Here is an 18,736-nt window from a genome sequence, read left to right as displayed (position 1 = left end):
GCTGCCTGTTAAATTCATACTCGTCCTCGATAGCCACCGTGTCATTGTACTCAGCACGTTCGACCCTGTCCGTAGTGGTCTGCCCAAGCAGCGCTAAAAAACGGGTTCAACGCACTAGACGGGTCCATGTCCTCCTTTGCGTGTTCAACCGGTCCGAGTCACATTTTAGTTGCCTATCGGAAGTTGCATATTATTGGTTCGTTGAACCATATATTTATATATTAAATAACTATATCATATAATATATATATATATATATATAGTTAACCAAAAAAAAAACCTTAGGATTATTTAATTAGATTGTTAAAAAAGATTATATTAAAAAAAATTCATATATATATATATATATATATATATATATATATATATATATATATAACCTTGGATTCAAAACAAGGATATCCGCGAATTATACAAAAGGAGGCACCAGTGACCAATTATTAAAAATGACGTGAGCCAGATGAAGACAATTATTCGAAGTTAAGGTAAAAGAAACTGCCAATAATACAGCTTTGAGGACAAAGTTTTTGAAAGAATAGGCTATGTTATGAATATAATTCATAACAAGTAAATAATTAAAATAAATGTAAATATTAAATAATCAAATATTGATTATGTTAAATAGTCATTAAGTTACGTGAAAATGCATGTCTAAAAGACGTGCCTAGTCACCAAAAGACACGTGAGCAGATATATATATGCAAGTCCTCATTGTAACATTCATCACTTATACATTTTTATATATAAAAAATTATTATTGTCAAATACCTCGTGTATTTTTACATTCAAGCCTAAAAGCTATCCGTTTTTATGCTTCGGTTGAATTCTATAAAGTTTCATTGCTAGAGTTTCAATCTTGTCTTTTCTTTTGGTTTTGGTTATCATCACATGTTGGAGCATCATCGAAATATTTTCAGCACTTCCTCCGGGCACAAATCTGAGACACTCAAATGTGAAAATTAAGTGATGTCAAAGGGAATTCAGTCGGGATTAATTGTTTCTTTATGGTTAATGGGTATTCCTTGTGGGTTGGTCTCTTGTTAAATAGACCGTACGCACATTTATATACATGCAACATGATTGATCATCAAGGATGTCAAAGTCCATCAGCATAGGGGTCGTCAAAGAACCAGCAAACCTAACGTATTTCAACAAAATTGTAGCATCTGTTGAGCCATGTAAGAAGTCGAATCTCAGTTCTCTTGTGCTACATACGACTTTCTCTCAGCTAATCAGATTGGCGACCTTTGTGGACAAGACCATGGGCAAGAGCCATCGTGAACCAGCATGAGGTTAGTATAGTGTGTCTTGTATACTCACATGGACATGCGAAGATCCAAATAACCACCAACAAGGATTGACTTATTTGTAATATAATGAGATCGATTCATATGCAAGGCACACCTGTACGCGATGGATGAGTAAACACAGCGAATTGGCCATGTTCATCAATATTGTGTATGAGTTGTTCACACATTAACCACAAGTTCAGTCCTCTACTTATATGGAAAGACAATTGTAACTTAATCAAAACAAAATATTTATGTTACAAACGCTTCTGACTTGGTGGTTCACGCATTTCAAAGTCACTAAAGGTTTGGGTTCGATTATCCAAAATAGTTTGTCAAAGATAAATAATTTTTATTTTCCAAATTGACAAAGGGTTTGCATACTACTGGCAATCATTTTGTTGTATTGGCAGCAGGACATTGCATTTTGTAGAAGTGCCCCCAAAAAGGGTAAAGTGTAAAACATTTAGTTTTATCAGTTTTTATGGGTTATTGAACTCATTGTTGATCCAAACTTAAAACCAAATGAAGCATTGTGACCGTAGCATAAAGACAACCCTTGTTCGTGACATGAAAATCTTATTAATATATTATGACAGTATATATAACAGTGGACTTAACATATTTTATTCTACTAGGGTTTGAGTGTAAGAGCATCCTAAGCCTATGACATAGATAGTGATAAAATAATACTAATGTGAATATGTATGACAGTTAGGGTGCAACTTGATGTTATGTGAGATATGCTGACAAGGTTTGACAAAGACTGCAAGAGTGAAGGTTTGAACGCAGAGTATACCAGGCAAGCTCCCTTGACAAAATGTGGTTTGATAAGTTGACATTGTGTGTGTATATATATACATATCATGTTAAAGTTAGGGTTTCTGTTTAAGTTGTAGTATGGGTTTGTTGCTAGAAGTTTCAAGGTTATTCGTTGTTGATCTGAGATACATTGTTGAAGACATATTAATGTTGCCAAGGTATGACAGTGTGTTGATTATGAAGCTGGGGTTTAATGCACAGGAGCAAATTTGATTGTTGAAGCAGAGTTTGTATTGCAGAGATCAGATTGGCGGTTGAGCAGAGTTTTGGCATTTGATTTGAGCATAACTGACAATATAGGGTTTGTTGTTCATATTCAAAGATTCATACTAGCAGAGAAACTATTGATGCAGTGAGCAGAGTGATTAGGGTTTGATCCTTTCAGAAGACAGAATTGGTATTGTTGTTGATAACCTTGTGTCAATATTGCATATTGATAGACTCAGCAGTTTGTTCCTTTTAATGATTGATATTGACCACAAGGTGATCTAGTCTGAAAATTGTGAAACGTGTTTCATTGGATGATCATGGTGACAAGGTGGTGTGAGGCAGAAGAGTGGAGTCTCCTTCACGTTGGAGCCTAAGAACACTTCCAAGTGGCAAGGTGGTGCTAGGGCAGGTTGGAACCTGCAGGGTGCAACCTGCATAGGGTGTCGGAACATCCATCCAATTGCAACTGGTAAGCAATGTGTTGGAACATCCTTCAGGTTGGACCCTGTAAACAAGGGCATTGGAGAGTCCTCCCAGTTGCAATTGGTAAATCATGGCATTGGAATTTGTAAACCAAGTGGGGTTGGAGCCTCCCTCAGTTGGAGCTGAAAATGTTGATGTACAATTTATTGAAAGACAAATATTAATAGGCATTCAGTGACTTTTGTCTCGAGTGGGGTTTCCGCCTAAAAAATGTCTATATTGTCTTTATTATTGTGCATTGTTGAATGGTGTTGATTAATGTGTATATTAATTTAATGTTAATAATAATCAATGCTCTATGAAATTAAAAATATACTAATTGATAAGAAATAACGATTCACCCCACTCAGTATTTCCAACACTACTGAATATAAAACTTTTTTATCTTAACAAATAAATTACTAAATATATTTTTGAAATAAAATTACTTTTTGAAAATATTTCTAACTACTTCACATATTTACACTAAACATATGCAAAAGTTCTCGAGCAGCCTATGATTCTTGTTATTCTCAACAAGTCTTATGGGGTGAATAACAACAAACTATAACCATCCTCGTCTTCTAGAGCATCGACTTTCCTTGAAGCATAGTGAGTCTTTTCCATTCTAAAACTCTATGATTTTAACATGGTTTTGGGGGCAATTCTTTAACATTTAACAAAAAAAAATACATTGATTTTCAAATTGTAATTATTATTCACAAAATTGAAAGAATATCAATGCGATTTTAATCTCTATTATATAATCTATATTTTAAAATTGTAAAATATTGTTAATTAATAATATTTAATTAATAATATTCCAAAATATTTTTATGCATTGAAAGTAATAATTTAAACAACTAATAAAATTATTAAAAATACCATTCTTTCGGATGATTCAAAATATAAACAAATAGATAGTTTAATAAGTATGGTATCAAAATTTTTATCTATGGATTCAGCACTTAGTCATAAATAAAACAAATGAAATTTGTTATATTTTAATTGTTCTTCACACAGAATTCCCATGTACACAGTAACATCTTCTTTTGATATCATATATAATATTGATATGGATTGGTGATTATATAATGGTATTCACTTTTCAAATTTGTGATTCCAATGAATTCTTGCCAGATCCGAGTAAATTAGACTGGAAAATAGACCTCAAAATCTTCCAAAAATTCTAACAAATAACGTAGGATTTATATAAATTGTAAAACTCTACATTTAACTAAAAAGCTTCACTTTCCCTCTTTAAAGTTAGAAATTTTCTAAATAAAAATTCTCAATGTATGTATTTTTTTTTATATTTATGATAGTAAATCCATGACACAGATTTCAGCAACGACATTTCATATGATAAATCCATGAAACAAAAGTTTCGGCCTTTCTAATTATTCTGGCGAAAATTAAGAATTTTTAGTACACTCGACTCTCCTTAAGATAATACAGCCTTGCCACTTAAAATGCAGAATCGTTGTCTGAGAGAGAATTCCCAATGTAGAGCATTGCCATAGTTATTATGGCCTCTAGGTATTATGACCAAAATTGAGGGAAACTTTATTATAGTCGACAGTTTTTCTTAAATATGGATGATTTTAAGGTGCACATGACTATTGTATCATTGATCCCTGTCTGCTTTGGTCGAGTCCTGCCCCTTCAAAGACTTGATTAACGCAAAAAGGAAGATATTGAATTATCACCCAATGGTTTATAATACCCCTATTAATTCATTTAAGATTTTGAAGCCCCCTTCTAAATACAGGCTAGAACAGCAACTAGTTTGATAGCATAAATGGGCTATCGATTATGACCTTTTCAGAAACAGAATTGTTTCCCATTCCAAACCGCATATTACATCCTGCACAATTTAAATCCAAAGGAAAGCGAGCACTGTCAACAACAAACATGGACAATTCAAAATGGTTTTTAAACATCCTCCTAAATTATACTTTGCAAAAAACAGATATTCCACATATTTGTCAACCTTGACAAATTTACAGGCAATTCAAACATGAATGTTATGGCTTGCTAGTTCAAGTGTTCTCATTAACTCCTATTAAGTAACTAACTGACCCAGGAATTAAAAGAAAAAACAACACAACTTACACTGGAATTTTCTGGATCAATATCAAAAGTATTAATTGCACATGGTTCTGCAAGAACTTCGAGCGGCGCCTCACCTATTCACATCAAATTTTAACAATTTATCTAAAGAACATAAAAATACGTTCTCTAATCTACCACAAATCTGTAGCTCCAGTTATCACGTTTTGAAATTTATACTTGCAATACTAGGTCGCAAAGGAATTTTTCCCTTGGATTAAAAGTGTCAGTAGACTCATAAAAAGGCAAACCGTTCAATATTGCACGTCAATCAAAGCAAACCTGCTGTCTTTCACATTCCTTTCAATGATAACAAGCAGTATCGCTGAACTGATATGGCAACCAATATTTACTGTGCTATTGACCCATTAATGCGTGGGGGCGTATATGCCCACCGTTGGATATAAGCAAGTACATTATCCAGCGGTGGGTATATACAGCACCCTGCATTAATGGGTCAATAGCACCGTAAATATTGGTTGCCAAAAGATATGGATGGCATGGTAATCAAGTCCACAGCAACTCAACAAAAAACCTACATTATGACTAAAAGAAAACCCTAGCATGCAATTTGGGACGTTCTTAATACAACATTGATAGCCATGAACAACCAATTTTCCATGTATGCAAAGTGTTTGTCCACCATGACAGCAGTACAAATCAGCTAATAAAAAAATCAAAACTAACACTTTTTTCTGTATTGATTCAAACCATAGGCAGGGTAAAGATCACTGAAAGTATATAAAAAATTGTCCATGCAGTCTTCTCATGGAGACAGAGAGATATCATATTAGGTATTATGATGTTTGAATAGTTAAATATTTACTTCAACTATTTCCCGGTACTTGCACCAAAGCTAACGACATCCATGTATCAATGAGAAAGTGAGGTCTGAAAATTCTGCAAGGTATTCTGGCCTGTCCTTTTTGTTCAGAATCGACATTAACCTGAGTCAAATTTCAGATTGGCACACACAAGTATGTAACTGTCAAAATTGGCACAACATCATACTTCAAAAGTTGTGCTTCTAACATCCGAGATGAGTACCTTGGCTGGAGATCTGCTGAGAAAATCATTAGCCTTTTTTGTTGAAGATAAGTGGCCCATTTCAAATAGCAGTGTTCCTGAATCTTACACTCAATTCAGAAATTGAAAGGGTCATTGCTCAGGGTGCAGGACTAAGTAACTGGATTCATCCCCCCCACCCCCCCCATCCCCCACGTGTCCTGAATCCCACATGTCGGACACGATTCTCGAGGGACGCGTGTTTGATTCGTGGGTCGATCAAGTCCGAACACAAGGGATTCATGGACCTAGTGAATCTGATTAGCCCAAGAATGTCACGATTTTGGGATGTGTCCCTCTCCAAAAGTATGTCGCGGCTCTTTAAAAGCCCAATTTGGATTGCTTTCTCTTCATTGTAATGTGTCTCCCTTGTTGTGGGTGTGTGGGAGCGAGTAGCAAAGGGTTTAGGAGCGTTTTGGAGGTCATTCATGCAACCAGTAAGTGCATTTCGCTTTCATCCTCTTGTTGCAAGAGGAATTGGAGCATATATGGGAATTTGTATAGTTTGAAGAAGAGCAGACTTGAGCAGTCCAGGACAGAGACAATGGTGTATGTGCACACCAACCTTCGACTTATTTATAGGCAGAGGGAGGAATGGTTGAAGGGAAAGATAAAGATGGGGGATGTCTTTCCTGATGATATAGGTTTGAACAGCAGTGTTGAGTTGGAACTGGCCAATTGGATCTTAATGAGCCAGTGCTAGAGCCTGTCACTTTTGATGATCGTGATACTCTTGGGGGGTCATCTTCCACAACAGCAGATGCAGAGATTACATTGGATACAGAGGAGGAGGATGTAGAGGAGACTATTGGTGACCGTCACATTGATGTTGGTTTTAATGATGATGATTGATGAGCTACCTACTACCTTGTAGTTGTTTTGTATTTGCTATTTCTATTTGCCATTGCCATTCCTAATCAGAAGTCCTTAGGACTCAATTCCGTAATACATTTTGATTTTGATGACTTAATGAGAAAACTGCAGTTTATTGTTAATTTTCTGTCTTCCTCATATTGGATCATTGATGAATCTGTCACAATTGTATTTGTATGCATAATGTTACAAATTTATAATGTAGAATCTAGATGTATGTCTGAATTTGTATCATCCTGAGAATTTGTGTAATATGAAATATCTATTTAGTATGATATATATATATATATATAGCATGTCCTGTTTTGGGGGGTCTACGTGCCTCGTGTTGAACAATCAAATTTGTGTCCTCTGTCCCTGTGTCTGGTTGTTGAAATATGTAACTAGGTTCAGTCTTCATAATGACATATGTAATCATGATTTTATTTATTTCTTGTAAAAAGAAAAATAAATTTATTATTGTCATTCTTGAGGCATGGGTTTCATGCTCAAGGGAAATTGAGGCATGGATTTCATGTATGGAAGATCCTCTTGGGCATGTTACATATTCTAAAGGAAAATTTAGTTGGGTCAAAAAAATAGTCAAAGACCCTCCAAGACCCTGTCAATGTGCAAGCAACAAGTCGTCCTTATCTAGTGACAAGTCAGCCTTATCAAGTGACAAGTCGACCTAGGGACAGTGACAAGTCGGCCTACAAGATGTGACAAAAAGCCTATATATGAAGGACTCGGCCTCATTTGTAAAGGAAAATTTAGTTAGGTCAAAAATATAGTCAAAGACCCTCCAAGACCCTGTCAATGTGCAAGCAACAAGTCATCCTTATCTAGTGACAAGTCAGCCTTATCAAGTGACAAGTCAACCTAGGGACAGTTACAAGTCTGCCTACAAGATGTGACAAGAAGCCTATATATGAAGGACTCGGCCTCATTTGTAAAGATCATCCAAGCAACTCACAATAAGTTCGATCAAGAGAAAGAAGAAGACCTAAGAGGAGCAAAGAAAAGAAGATCTAAAGGAAGAAGTAAATCGAAGTATTTTTGAAATGTTTTGGGCTAAATCTCCTCACACATGCAAGATCTAGGGCATCACTTTTGTTGCAGCAAGGAAAAGTTGCAGAAGAAGCCAAATTTTTGTGACAAGAAGACTCTCTTTGCAAGCCGAGTTCCCAAGGAGGAAGATCCTACCCAAGCGAAGAAGAGAAGGCTTTCAAATCTACTCCAAACTGTCCACACGTATGAAACTACAGAGATTTTAAGCAGGCCAAGAATTGCAGACCTGTGGAAGAAGCCGAGATCTTGAAGAGAAGACGAAATCTGAAGTGTTGCAACAAGTTTGACCAACGTTGACTTTGTGGAAGAAGAGTTGATCAAAGGAGTGACTTGACTTAGTCTTGGAGTGGTTTTGGGTCAAGGGCCATAGGTCTTGGAATTCGTCATTTGAAGTTCTATAAAAAAAGAGTTCTTGCGAGTATTTCTCTCAAGAGGAGAGGTTTTGGCCCTAGTTGATCACCTATATCTTGGGTCCTCCTCTCAAAAGGAATATCAAGAAAGGTCAAGGCATCAAAGAGGACATCGAACCATCAAAAAGGGATTCATGAATGTCAAACAATCTAAGGAGTATCAAGAAAGGAACTAAGGAATATCATAGAAAACCCTAGCTCATCCAGAGAAGGGTTCCATACTTGAAGCATTCTTGGGAAGTTCACACATTTTACAATCATCATCTCACGTAGAAGCAGATCTCAAGGACCCCACCTCCACTAGAAGAAAGAAGGATTACACATTGAAGCATCTTGAAGTCTCTACATCAAAGAAGAAACATTGTCATCATCATCAAAAGAATCAAGGTGATCTCCCTCTCTGAAGAAAGGATCACATCACAAGCATATTTGAAGAAGGACATCTCTGGAAGAAGCATTGCCATCTTCAAGGAAGCAAACATCACCATCAAAATCAAGAAGGCATCAAGTTGAAGATATCACCATCAAAGGATCATCTTCACTTGACAAGTATCCTTATATCTATCATTGAATCTACTATCAAAATGACTTCATTCTTCAAGGAGAGCAATAAATTGGTTAGGTCATCAAATTTCTTTGCATGGAAGAAGAGGACAAATTTGATCCTCATGGAAAATGAAGTCATTGGGCATGTTAAAGGTTCAATCACTGAACCACCTGTTACACTTGCCACCTACACCTGCTAATCAGTGAAAAAAACGCTTAACCCCACAAGGTGTGGTTGGTGGCAAGAACTAAGAGAAGGGGTTGTCACCTATTCCCAACTTTCTCCATTTAAGCTATCTCCTAGATTAGCTAAGGGGGGTGATCTCTAATGAAAAGTTATATGATATGAGTCTCTAAGAGAGGTTAATTTGGATTACTTGTCAAAAAATAACTTGTTTCCAAGAATTAAACAAGCATATGAATAAATGAGCAAATTTCAATGATATATTCAAAGTATAGACCAGTGCCTTCAAGTAAATAACAATAGTTTGCTCAAAAATGAAATCAAGATACAATGATAGACAATCCTACAAAATCAAATGTTAAACCAAAATAAGCATAAAACATCGATTGAAACTATAAAGGAGACAGTACTTGAAAGTAAATGCCCAATTGACAAGCTAATGACATCAATTACTCATGAGCTTAAATGATCATCAAAGCAACAACGTATGAAATAACTTTGAAATAGAATTGCATCAATGAAAGAATTTCCAAGTACAAGAAAGTTAAATGTCGCAAAAGTAAAAGAATTCACAATACTTGCATAATAAATGCATCTTGAAATAAAGAGATATAAACAAGACTCAAGTAAATCCAAGATAGCATAAGTAGGAAAATTGCATTTGCAAGTAAAGTAAAGATGTGATGTAGATGTGCTCTTGGTTTATTTTATTAGTTGCATTCAACAGCAAAGTTTCAATTGAACTCCTATCCCCAGACCTCACCCTCGCTCGAAAATCAGACCTGACAGTGGGGTCAATAAAGGTGGAGGGTTCCTAAATTCTATACAACCAACTTAAGTTGGAAGCAAATTTTAGTTATGCTTGGTACATGTAAAATTTGCGAAAGTAGTTTTGCATTGTCCCCGCAAGGATTGTGGAATTTGAGTATAACAGAAAATGATAAGAATAGGAAGTAGAGTTTAAAAACTCTAGTAGTATAATAATCTTTGATGATACAAGTAGCCTTTAGCACATCCATGGGCATGGAGTCTTCAAAAAATCTTTAGGTGCCACTCCAGTGGTCAACACCACCAAAGGAAGAAGCTCAAGCTCTAGCGAAGTATATGAAGGGGGAGATAAGGGCTCAAAGAATCCTTATAGAATCAATCAAGGATTCTCTCATCCCTTATGTAGCAAAATTGGAGAAGTCAAAAGACATCTATGACAAACTGGTAGAATTATTCTTCGTAAGCACTGCAGGAGAAGTGATATCTTTGAGAACTGAGCTATATAAGATGAAGGTATCAAAGGAAGAAGGGATAGCCTCATATCTTATGAGGGTGTCACAAATACGAGACCAACTACAAGAGTTGGGGGAAATAATGTCCGACAAAGAGATGACCACCGTGGTGCTCAATGCACTACCTGATGAATGGGGCAACTTTGTATCAAGCATCTATGGAAAGAAGGAAGCCACCCCATTCAGTGAACTCTAGTCATTGTGTAAGATTGAAGAAACCAGGTTGAAGGCAAAGGCGATGTAGGACCAAGCGAACAAGTTCAAGCATTTGCTGCCATGGCTAGGAGAACAGAAAAGTTTGGGATGTTAGGACCTCAAAAAAAGAAGAAGATCAATATGTCAAAGATCCAATGCTATTGTTATTAGGAATATTGACATTTCAAAAGAGATGTCCAAAACTCAAGAAAGACAAATTAACCTGAGTCAAATTTCAGATTGGCACACACAAGTATGTAACTGTCAAAATTGGCACAACATCATACTTCAAAAGTTGTGCTTCTAACATCTGAGATGAGTACCTTGGCTGGAGATCTGCTGAGAAAATCATTAGCCTTTTTTGTTGAAGATAAGTGGCCCATTTCAAATAGCAGTGTTCCTGAATCTTACAATCAATTCAGAAATTGAAAGGGTCATTGCTCAGGGTGCAGGACTAAGTAACTGGATTCATCCCCCCCACCCCCCCCATCCCCCACGTGTCCTGAATCCCACATGTCGGACACGATTCTCGAGGGACGCGTGTTTGATTCGTGGGTCGATCAAGTCCGAACACAAGGGATTCATGGACCTAGTGAATTTGATTCGCCCAAGAATTTCACGATTTTGGGATGTGTCCCTCTCCAAAAGTATGTCGCGGCTCTTTAAAAGCCCAATTTGGATTGCTTTCTCTTCATTGTAATGTGTCTCCCTTGTTGTGGGTGTGTGGGAGCGAGTAGCAAAGGGTTTAGGAGCGTTTTGGAGGTCATTCATGCAACCAGTAAGTGCATTTCGTTTTCATCCTCTTGTTACAAGAGGAATTGGAGCATATATGGGAATTTGTATAGTTTGAAGAAGAGCAGACTTGAGCAGTCCAGGACAGAGACAATGGTGTATGTGCACACCAACCTTCGACTTATTTATAGGCAGAGGGAGGAATGGTTGAAGGGAAAGATAAAGATGAGGGATGTCTTTCCTGATGATATAGGTTTGAACAGCAGTGTTGAGTTGGAACTGGCCAATTGGATCTTAATGAGCCAGTGCTAGAGCCTGTCACTTTTGATGATCGTGATACTCTTGGGGGGTCATCTTCCACAACAGCAGATGCAGAGATTACATTGGATACAGAGGAGGACGATGTAGAGGAGACTATTGGTGACCATCACATTGATGTTGGTTTTAATGATGATGATTGATGAGCTACCTACTACCTTGTAGTTGTTTTGTATTTGCTATTTCTATTTGCCATTGGCATTCCTAATCAGAAGTCCTTAGGACTCAATGCCGTAATACATTTTGATTTTGATGACTTAATGAGAAAACTGCAGTTTATTGTTAATTTTCTGTCTTTCTCATATTGGATCATTGATGAATCTGTCACAATTGTATTTGTATGCATAATGTTACAAATTTACAATGTAGAATCTAGATGTATGTCTGAATTTGTATCATCTTGAGAATTTGTGTAATATGAAATATCTATTTAATATGATATATATATATATATATATACACATATATATATATATATAGCATGTCCTGTTTTGGGGGGTCTACGTGCCTCGTGTCGAACACTCAAATTTGTGTCCTCTGTCCCTGTGTCTGGTTGTTGAAATATGTAACTAGGTTCAGTCTTCATAATGACATATGTAATCATGATTTTATTTATTTCTTGTAAAAAGAAAAATAAATTTATTATTGTCATTCTTGAGGCATGGGTTTCATGCTCAAGGGAAATTGAGGCATGGATTTCATGTATGGAAGACCCTCTTGGGCATGTTACATATTCTAAAGGAAAATTTAGTTGGGTCAAAAATATAGTCAAAGACCCTCCAAGACCCTGTCAATGTGCAAGCAACAAGTCGTCCTTATCTAGTGACAAGTCAGCCTTATCAAGTGACAAGTCGACCTAGGGACAGTGACAAGTCGGCCTACAAGATGTGACAAAAAGCCTATATATGAAGGACTCGGCCTCATTTGTAAAGGAAAATTTAGTTAGGTCAAAAATATAGTCAAAGACCCTCCAAGACCCTGTCAATGTGCAAGCAACAAGTCATCCTTATCTAGTGACAAGTCAGCCTTATCAAGTGACAAGTCAACCTAGGGACAGTGACAAGTCTGCCTACAAGATGTGACAAGAAGCCTATATATGAAGGACTCGGCCTCATTTGTAAAGATCATCCAAGCAACTCACAATAAGTTCGATCAAGAGAAAGAAGAAGACCTAAGAGGAGCAAAGAAAAGAAGATCTAAAGGAAGAAGTAAATCGAAGTATTTTTGAAATGTTTTGGGCTAAATCTCCTCACACGTGCAAGATCTAGGGCATCACTTTTGTTGCAGCAAGGAAAAGTTGCAGACGAAGCCAAATTTTTGTGACAAGAAGACTCTCTTTGCAAGCCGAGTTCCCAAGGAGGAAGATCCTACCCAAGCGAAGAAGAGAAGGCTTTCAAATCTACTCCAAACTGTCCACACGTATGAAACTACAGAGATTTCAAGCAGGCCAAGAATTGCAGACCTGTGGAAGAAGCCGAGATCTTGAAGAGAAGACGAAATCTGAAGTGTTGCAACAAGTTTGACCAACGTTGACTTTGTGGAAGAAGAGTTGATCAAAGGAGTGACTTGACTTAGTCTTGGAGGGGTTTTTGGTCAAGGGTCATAGGTCTTGGAATTCGTCATTTGAAGTTCTATAAAAAAAGAGTTCTTGCGAGTATTTCTCTCAAGAGGAGAGGTTTTGGCCCTAGTTGATCGCTTATATCTTGGGTCCTCCTCTCAAAAGGAATAGCAAGAAAGGTCAAGGCATCAAAGAGGACATCGAACCATCAAGAAGGGATTCATGAATGTCAAACAATCTAAGGAGTATCAAGGAAGGAACTAAGGAATATCATAGAAAACCCTAGCTCATCCAAAGAAGGGTTCCATACTTGAAGCATTCTTGGGAAGTTCACACATTTTACAATCATCATCTCAAGGAGAAGAAGATCTCAAGGACCCCACCTCCACTCAAAGAAAGAAGGATTACACATTGAAGCATCTTGAAGTCTCTACATCAAAGAAGAAGCATTGCCATCATCATCAAAAGAATCAAGGTGATCTCCCTCTCTGAAGAAAGGATCACATCACAAGCATATTTGAAGAAGGACATCTCTAGAAGAAGCATTGTCATCTTCAAGGAAGCAAACATCATCATCAAAATCAAGAAGGCATCAAGTTGAAGATATCACCATCAAAGGAGCATCTTCACTTGACAAGTATCCTTATATCTATGATTGAATCTACTATCAAAATGACTTCATTCTGCAAGGAGAGCAATAAATTGGTTGGGTCATCAAATTTCCTTGCATGGAAGAAGAGGACAAATTTGATCCTCATAGAAAATGAAGTCATTGGACATGTTAAAGGTTCAATCACTGAACCACCTGTTACACTTGCCACCTACACCTGCTAATCAGTGAAAAAAACCCTTAACCCCACAAGGTGTGGTTGGTGGCAAGAACTAAGAGAAGGGGTTGTCACCTATTCCCAACTCTCTCCATTTAAGCTATCTCCTAGGTTAGCTAAGGGGGGTGGTCCCTAATGAAAAGTTATATGATATGAGTCTCTAGGAGAAAGGTTAATTTGGATTACTTGTCAAAAAATAACTTGTTTCCAAGAATTAAGCAAGCATATGAATAAATGAGCAAATTTCAATGATATATTCAAAGTATAGACCAGTGCCTTCAAGTAAATAACAATAGCTTGCTCAAAAATGAAATCAAGATACAATGATAGACAATCCTACAAAATCAAATGTTAAACCAAGATAAGCATATAAACATCGATTGCAACTATAAAGGAGATAGTACTTGAAAGTAAATGCCCAAATGACAAGATAATGACATCAATTACTCATGAGCTTAAATGATCATCAAAGCAACAACATATGAAATAACTTTGAAATAGAATTGCATCAATGAAAGAATTTCCAAGTACAAGAAAGTTAAATGTTGCAAAAGTAAAAGAATTCACAATACTTGCATAATAAATGCCTCTTGAAATAAAGAGATATAAACAAGACCAGTGTTACTTGGGAGCGGGAGCGGGAGCGGGGAGCGGGAGCGGAAGCGGGAGCGGGAGCGACCATTTTCAGAAGCTCCCGGTTTGGGAGCGAATCCCAGAGCGATTTTTTAAAAATATATATATTTTTTATATTTTTTAATTTTTGATACATATATGTCAACAAAAACATGTAGAATGATGAAATAGACATAAAAAACATAAAAAAACATAAATTGATCATTGAACCATATCACATCAATCATCTAGAAATTATAATCGTCATCAACCTTAGTAAAATAATAAATTAAAATAACATTCAATTCAATTACATTTATCATCATTGATCACCAAAGTAACAAGTTGTACTTGTAAGCCAAGTTTAACCATTACAAGAAGTAATATCGAAGATATTTCTAAGTCCTAACTTCTAACTGTTAACATGATATGAAATGTTAAAAATTTATAAAATGAAACATGAATAATGAGATGAAATGAAACAACTTTAGTCTTTCACAAAGCATCATATTCATAATTCACAATCATTACCAATGAGTTATAATTGCCAAGGCCCAACTTCAAACTTCAAATTTTCATTGTCACAGTGATATAATGTTTACAAAAAATATCATAATGTCATAATGATATGAAAGAGTCAAGAGTCAAGAGTCAAGGACTCAAAACTCAACACTGAACAGTTATGAAAACTAAAGTGACAAGTCTAATAGAAACTAAAAAAGACAAGTAAACTGTAAATCTACAAGTGGCCCTTGCCACGAGAGTCTCCAGGAGTATAAGTAGGTCTTGGCGGTCTTCTAGGAGTCTCCCGCCCAGACCGACGACCAGAACTAGAGCCTCCACGCAAGGGTGTCGATGGAGGTGGCGACAGCAATGGAACAAGACTCGGGCCCTGAGAACTGCTACTGGATGGTGGAGGTGGAGGTGGCATGGCTGCTGCAGCTGCTTCAGCTTCATCCCGTACAAGCTCATCTTCTAGTTCTTCCATATGTACAATGCCATCCTCCAAATTGTCGTCCTCAGGGTGATTGTCCCAAATTTTATATGTGGGATCTTCATTAGCCCGATCACAGTAATGGCTCAACAACCTCAAATTGTAGTGCACATAAACCAAGCTTTCTGCTCGGTTTTCGTTGAGCCTGTTTCTTTTCACATTATGTATATAACTGTAGGTGCTCCAACACCTCTCTGCAGAAGAAGAATTTACAACCTGTGCAAGAACTTTCAATGCCAATTTTCGCAAAAGTCCGTCGCCACCATATGTTTCCCACCATGTGAGAGAATCAAATTTATCTTTGTCGTCCATTGCATGGAAGTTACCATACAAACCACTGCCAGTGAAGTATCTGCCTATTTCAAGGCGCACAGCTGCACATTCCTCCCTGTCAGGCACCAACTTTTCTAATGCATCCAGATATCCTTTAGTTACCTCTCGATCTAAATGGGGTTTGGTCCTAACACCACCCCCTGCTGCAGGTTTGCCCAACCAAGAATCTGAGTAGTATTTTGGCGTAAGGATATACGCCAAGCAATGTAGTGGAAGGTTAAGCCTTTTCCACCGTTCACACACACAATCGTGAATCAGATTGTACAAGTCGGGATCTCTGTTATTAACAATGTCTTTTATTTCCCCCAACATGGTATCCATTTGCTCATACACCTCGCCAATCACTGGTTTGTCTGTATCTGCAAACCGAATCATGTTATAAATTGGCTTGGTGAAATCCAATACCTGTCTCACAGTTGTCCAAAACTGCCCATCAAGAGCGGCCTCCTCCACCGTTTCAAAACCTGCAATGTTAGCTACATTTGTAGCCCTTTCCTTTAACACCTGCCAATTTGGACTTGATACCATGCTAGCTAAACCCTCTCTTACCTTCAAAAGGCGCCTGAAGGTGAGGTAATAGCTACCAAATCTAGTCCTCGCAATCTTCAGCAACTCCAATCTCGAGTGACTGCGGAAAAGGCCATGGGTATTGCTATGATTTGTAATAAATTTTATCATTTTTTTTCCTCTCTTGTACAAATCACCAATCCATTGGTATTGTTCATTTTTGTTTTTGACAATATCATGCAACAGAAGGTTCAATGTGTGAACCAAACATCCAGACCAAAATATGTTCGGGTATCTATCCTCAATAATTGCTCCCGCTGCCTTACAATTAGGAGCATTATCAGTGATGACTTGGATGACATTGTATGGGCCAATACGCTCAATTGTTTCAAGCAATGCTTCTGCAATGTTGATAGCGGTCTTGAACTTGTCTGAGTAATCATGTGCAGCTAGAAAAATGGGACCACTTCGGGACACAGCAAGAACACTTATCAATGGCTTGCCTTTTACATTTGTCCATCCATCAGATACAATGGACACCCCATTGTCAGTCCAAGAACTTGTCATTTTATTCAAAGAATGTGATATTTTTGCTTTTTCATGATCAAGGCCAACTGTTCTTGCCTTGTCATACCCAGGGCTCTTGTATCCTTTAGGGGCATCATTTATGGCAGAAACCATTTCGTGCCAATAAGGTGAGCGTAGAACATTGAATGGTATCCCATTTGCATAGAGGAACCTGTAAATTTTTGAATCCACATCATTCCTACACCCCTCATCAAGGAAATCTGATATGGTTCTACGGCGTAAAGATGATGACCCTGAGCCTCCATGTCCATATCCACTGCCTTGGGAGGATGCTGAAGGAGTTCTTTGTGAGCTTTCAAAGAAACCCCTTGATCTTTTTGCTTTGTATTGGGCGTCCTCCTCTTCCTTTATGTATTTGGCTCTATCTGCTGTTGACACCGCGTCGCAAGTTCTGATTCCTATTTGTTTCTCTCCATCCCATGCCCTTTTCCCGCAAAGGTGTCTTCTCAAACGGGTGTATGAGCCTGTGAAATCATTGTTGCAATGGGGGCAATGAAATTTAGTGGTTCCACCCCCTCTCCCTGTTTCAGGCCTCTGAACATATTTCCACAATGGAGTTTGGTCTTGTTTAGTTTTTTGACCCTCATGTTCACCCTCCACATCCTCCTCACTGGGGTTTTCACCTATTTGACTTCCTCCGGCTTCTTCATCCACCTCTTCAGTTTCAGGCCCCCTCCGTTTCCTACTCTCCACCACCATAATAACCAGAAAAGGGACCAGGAAGAGGAAAATGCCAATAAAAATCCCCAGGTCCATCGTGTTTGATGTTTGTAGGGTTTGAGTCTTGAATCTGCAAATTAATTTAGTTTATTGGGATTAATTCATTTAATTTATTAATTTAATTTAAATTAATGATCTTTAAACTCAAACAGGTAAATTAAACTAAACAAACTAACTACCTAACCAACTAAACTAACTAAATGATTAAGTTACTTACCTCTGCAAGCTTGCTCCTCGCTCCTTGGCACTTGCTCCTCGCTCCTCAGCTCTGGCTCCTTGCTCCTCAGCTCTTGCTCCTTGCTCCTTTGCTCTCAAACTCAAGCTCAATCTCATTGAAATGATTTTGTTTTGGCCCATTGGGCTTATAAACCCAAAAAAATTAGTTAAATTTTTTGTTTTTTTCGGGTCCGCGGAATTTTTTTCCGCCGAACCGCTCCCGGTTCACTAAAATTCGCTCCCGAAGCGTTTTTTAATCCCCGGGAGCGATCAGGGAGCGATCGCTCCCCGATCGCTCCCGGGCATTAAAAAGCGCTCCGGGAGCGCGGGAGCGATCGCTCCCTGAAGCGCTCCCTCACAGACCAGGGAGCGCAAATTTTTTTACGGGAGCGCGCTCCCGACCCGCTCCCGCCCGGAGCGCGCTTCGGGAGCGGGTTCGAAGGGGGGGGGGGGGGGGGGGGGGGCGCTCCCCCGCATCACTGAACAAGACTCAAGTGAATCCAAGATAGCTTAAGTAGGAAAATTGCATTTGCAAGTAAAGTAAAGATGCGATGTAGATGTGCTCTTGGTTTATTTTATTAGTTGCATTCAACAGCAAAGTTTCAATTGAACTCCTATCCCCAGACCTCACCCTCGCTCGAAAATCAGACCTGACAGTCGGGTCAATAAATATGGAGGGTCCCTAAATTCTATACAACCAACTTAAGTTGGAAGCAAATTTTAGTTATGCTTGGTACATGTAAAATTTGCGAAAGTAGTTTTGCATTGTCCCCGCAAGGATTGTGGAATTTGAGTATAACAGAAAATGATAGGAATAGGAAGTAGAGTTTAAA

At 37.9% G+C, this 18,736-nt stretch overlaps 1 protein-coding gene across 1 annotated transcript in view; it reads right to left on the bottom strand.

The window, feature by feature from the left end:
- Positions 1-4,152: 4,152 nt before the first annotated feature.
- LOC149141807 (nuclear pore complex protein NUP43-like) overlaps positions 4,153-18,736 on the bottom strand; it is a 70,439-nt gene continuing 55,855 nt past the window's right edge. The window contains exons 3-4 of the mRNA XM_089449240.1: positions 4,899-4,972; positions 4,153-4,650 (exon numbers count right to left, since the gene is read on the bottom strand). Coding sequence (XP_089305366.1) covers positions 4,597-4,650; positions 4,899-4,972 — 128 coding nt within the window. The 3' untranslated portion in view covers positions 4,153-4,596. The remainder of the gene's footprint in view (positions 4,651-4,898; positions 4,973-18,736) is intronic.

The sequence above is a fragment of the Pinus tabuliformis genome, chromosome X, assembly GCF_031772625.1.
Source record: "Pinus tabuliformis cultivar Carrire ecotype Pingquan chromosome X, CPIR1, whole genome shotgun sequence".
Lineage (NCBI taxonomy): Eukaryota > Viridiplantae > Streptophyta > Pinopsida > Pinales > Pinaceae > Pinus > Pinus tabuliformis.
This window is presented reverse-complemented; position numbering and strand designations above follow the sequence as displayed.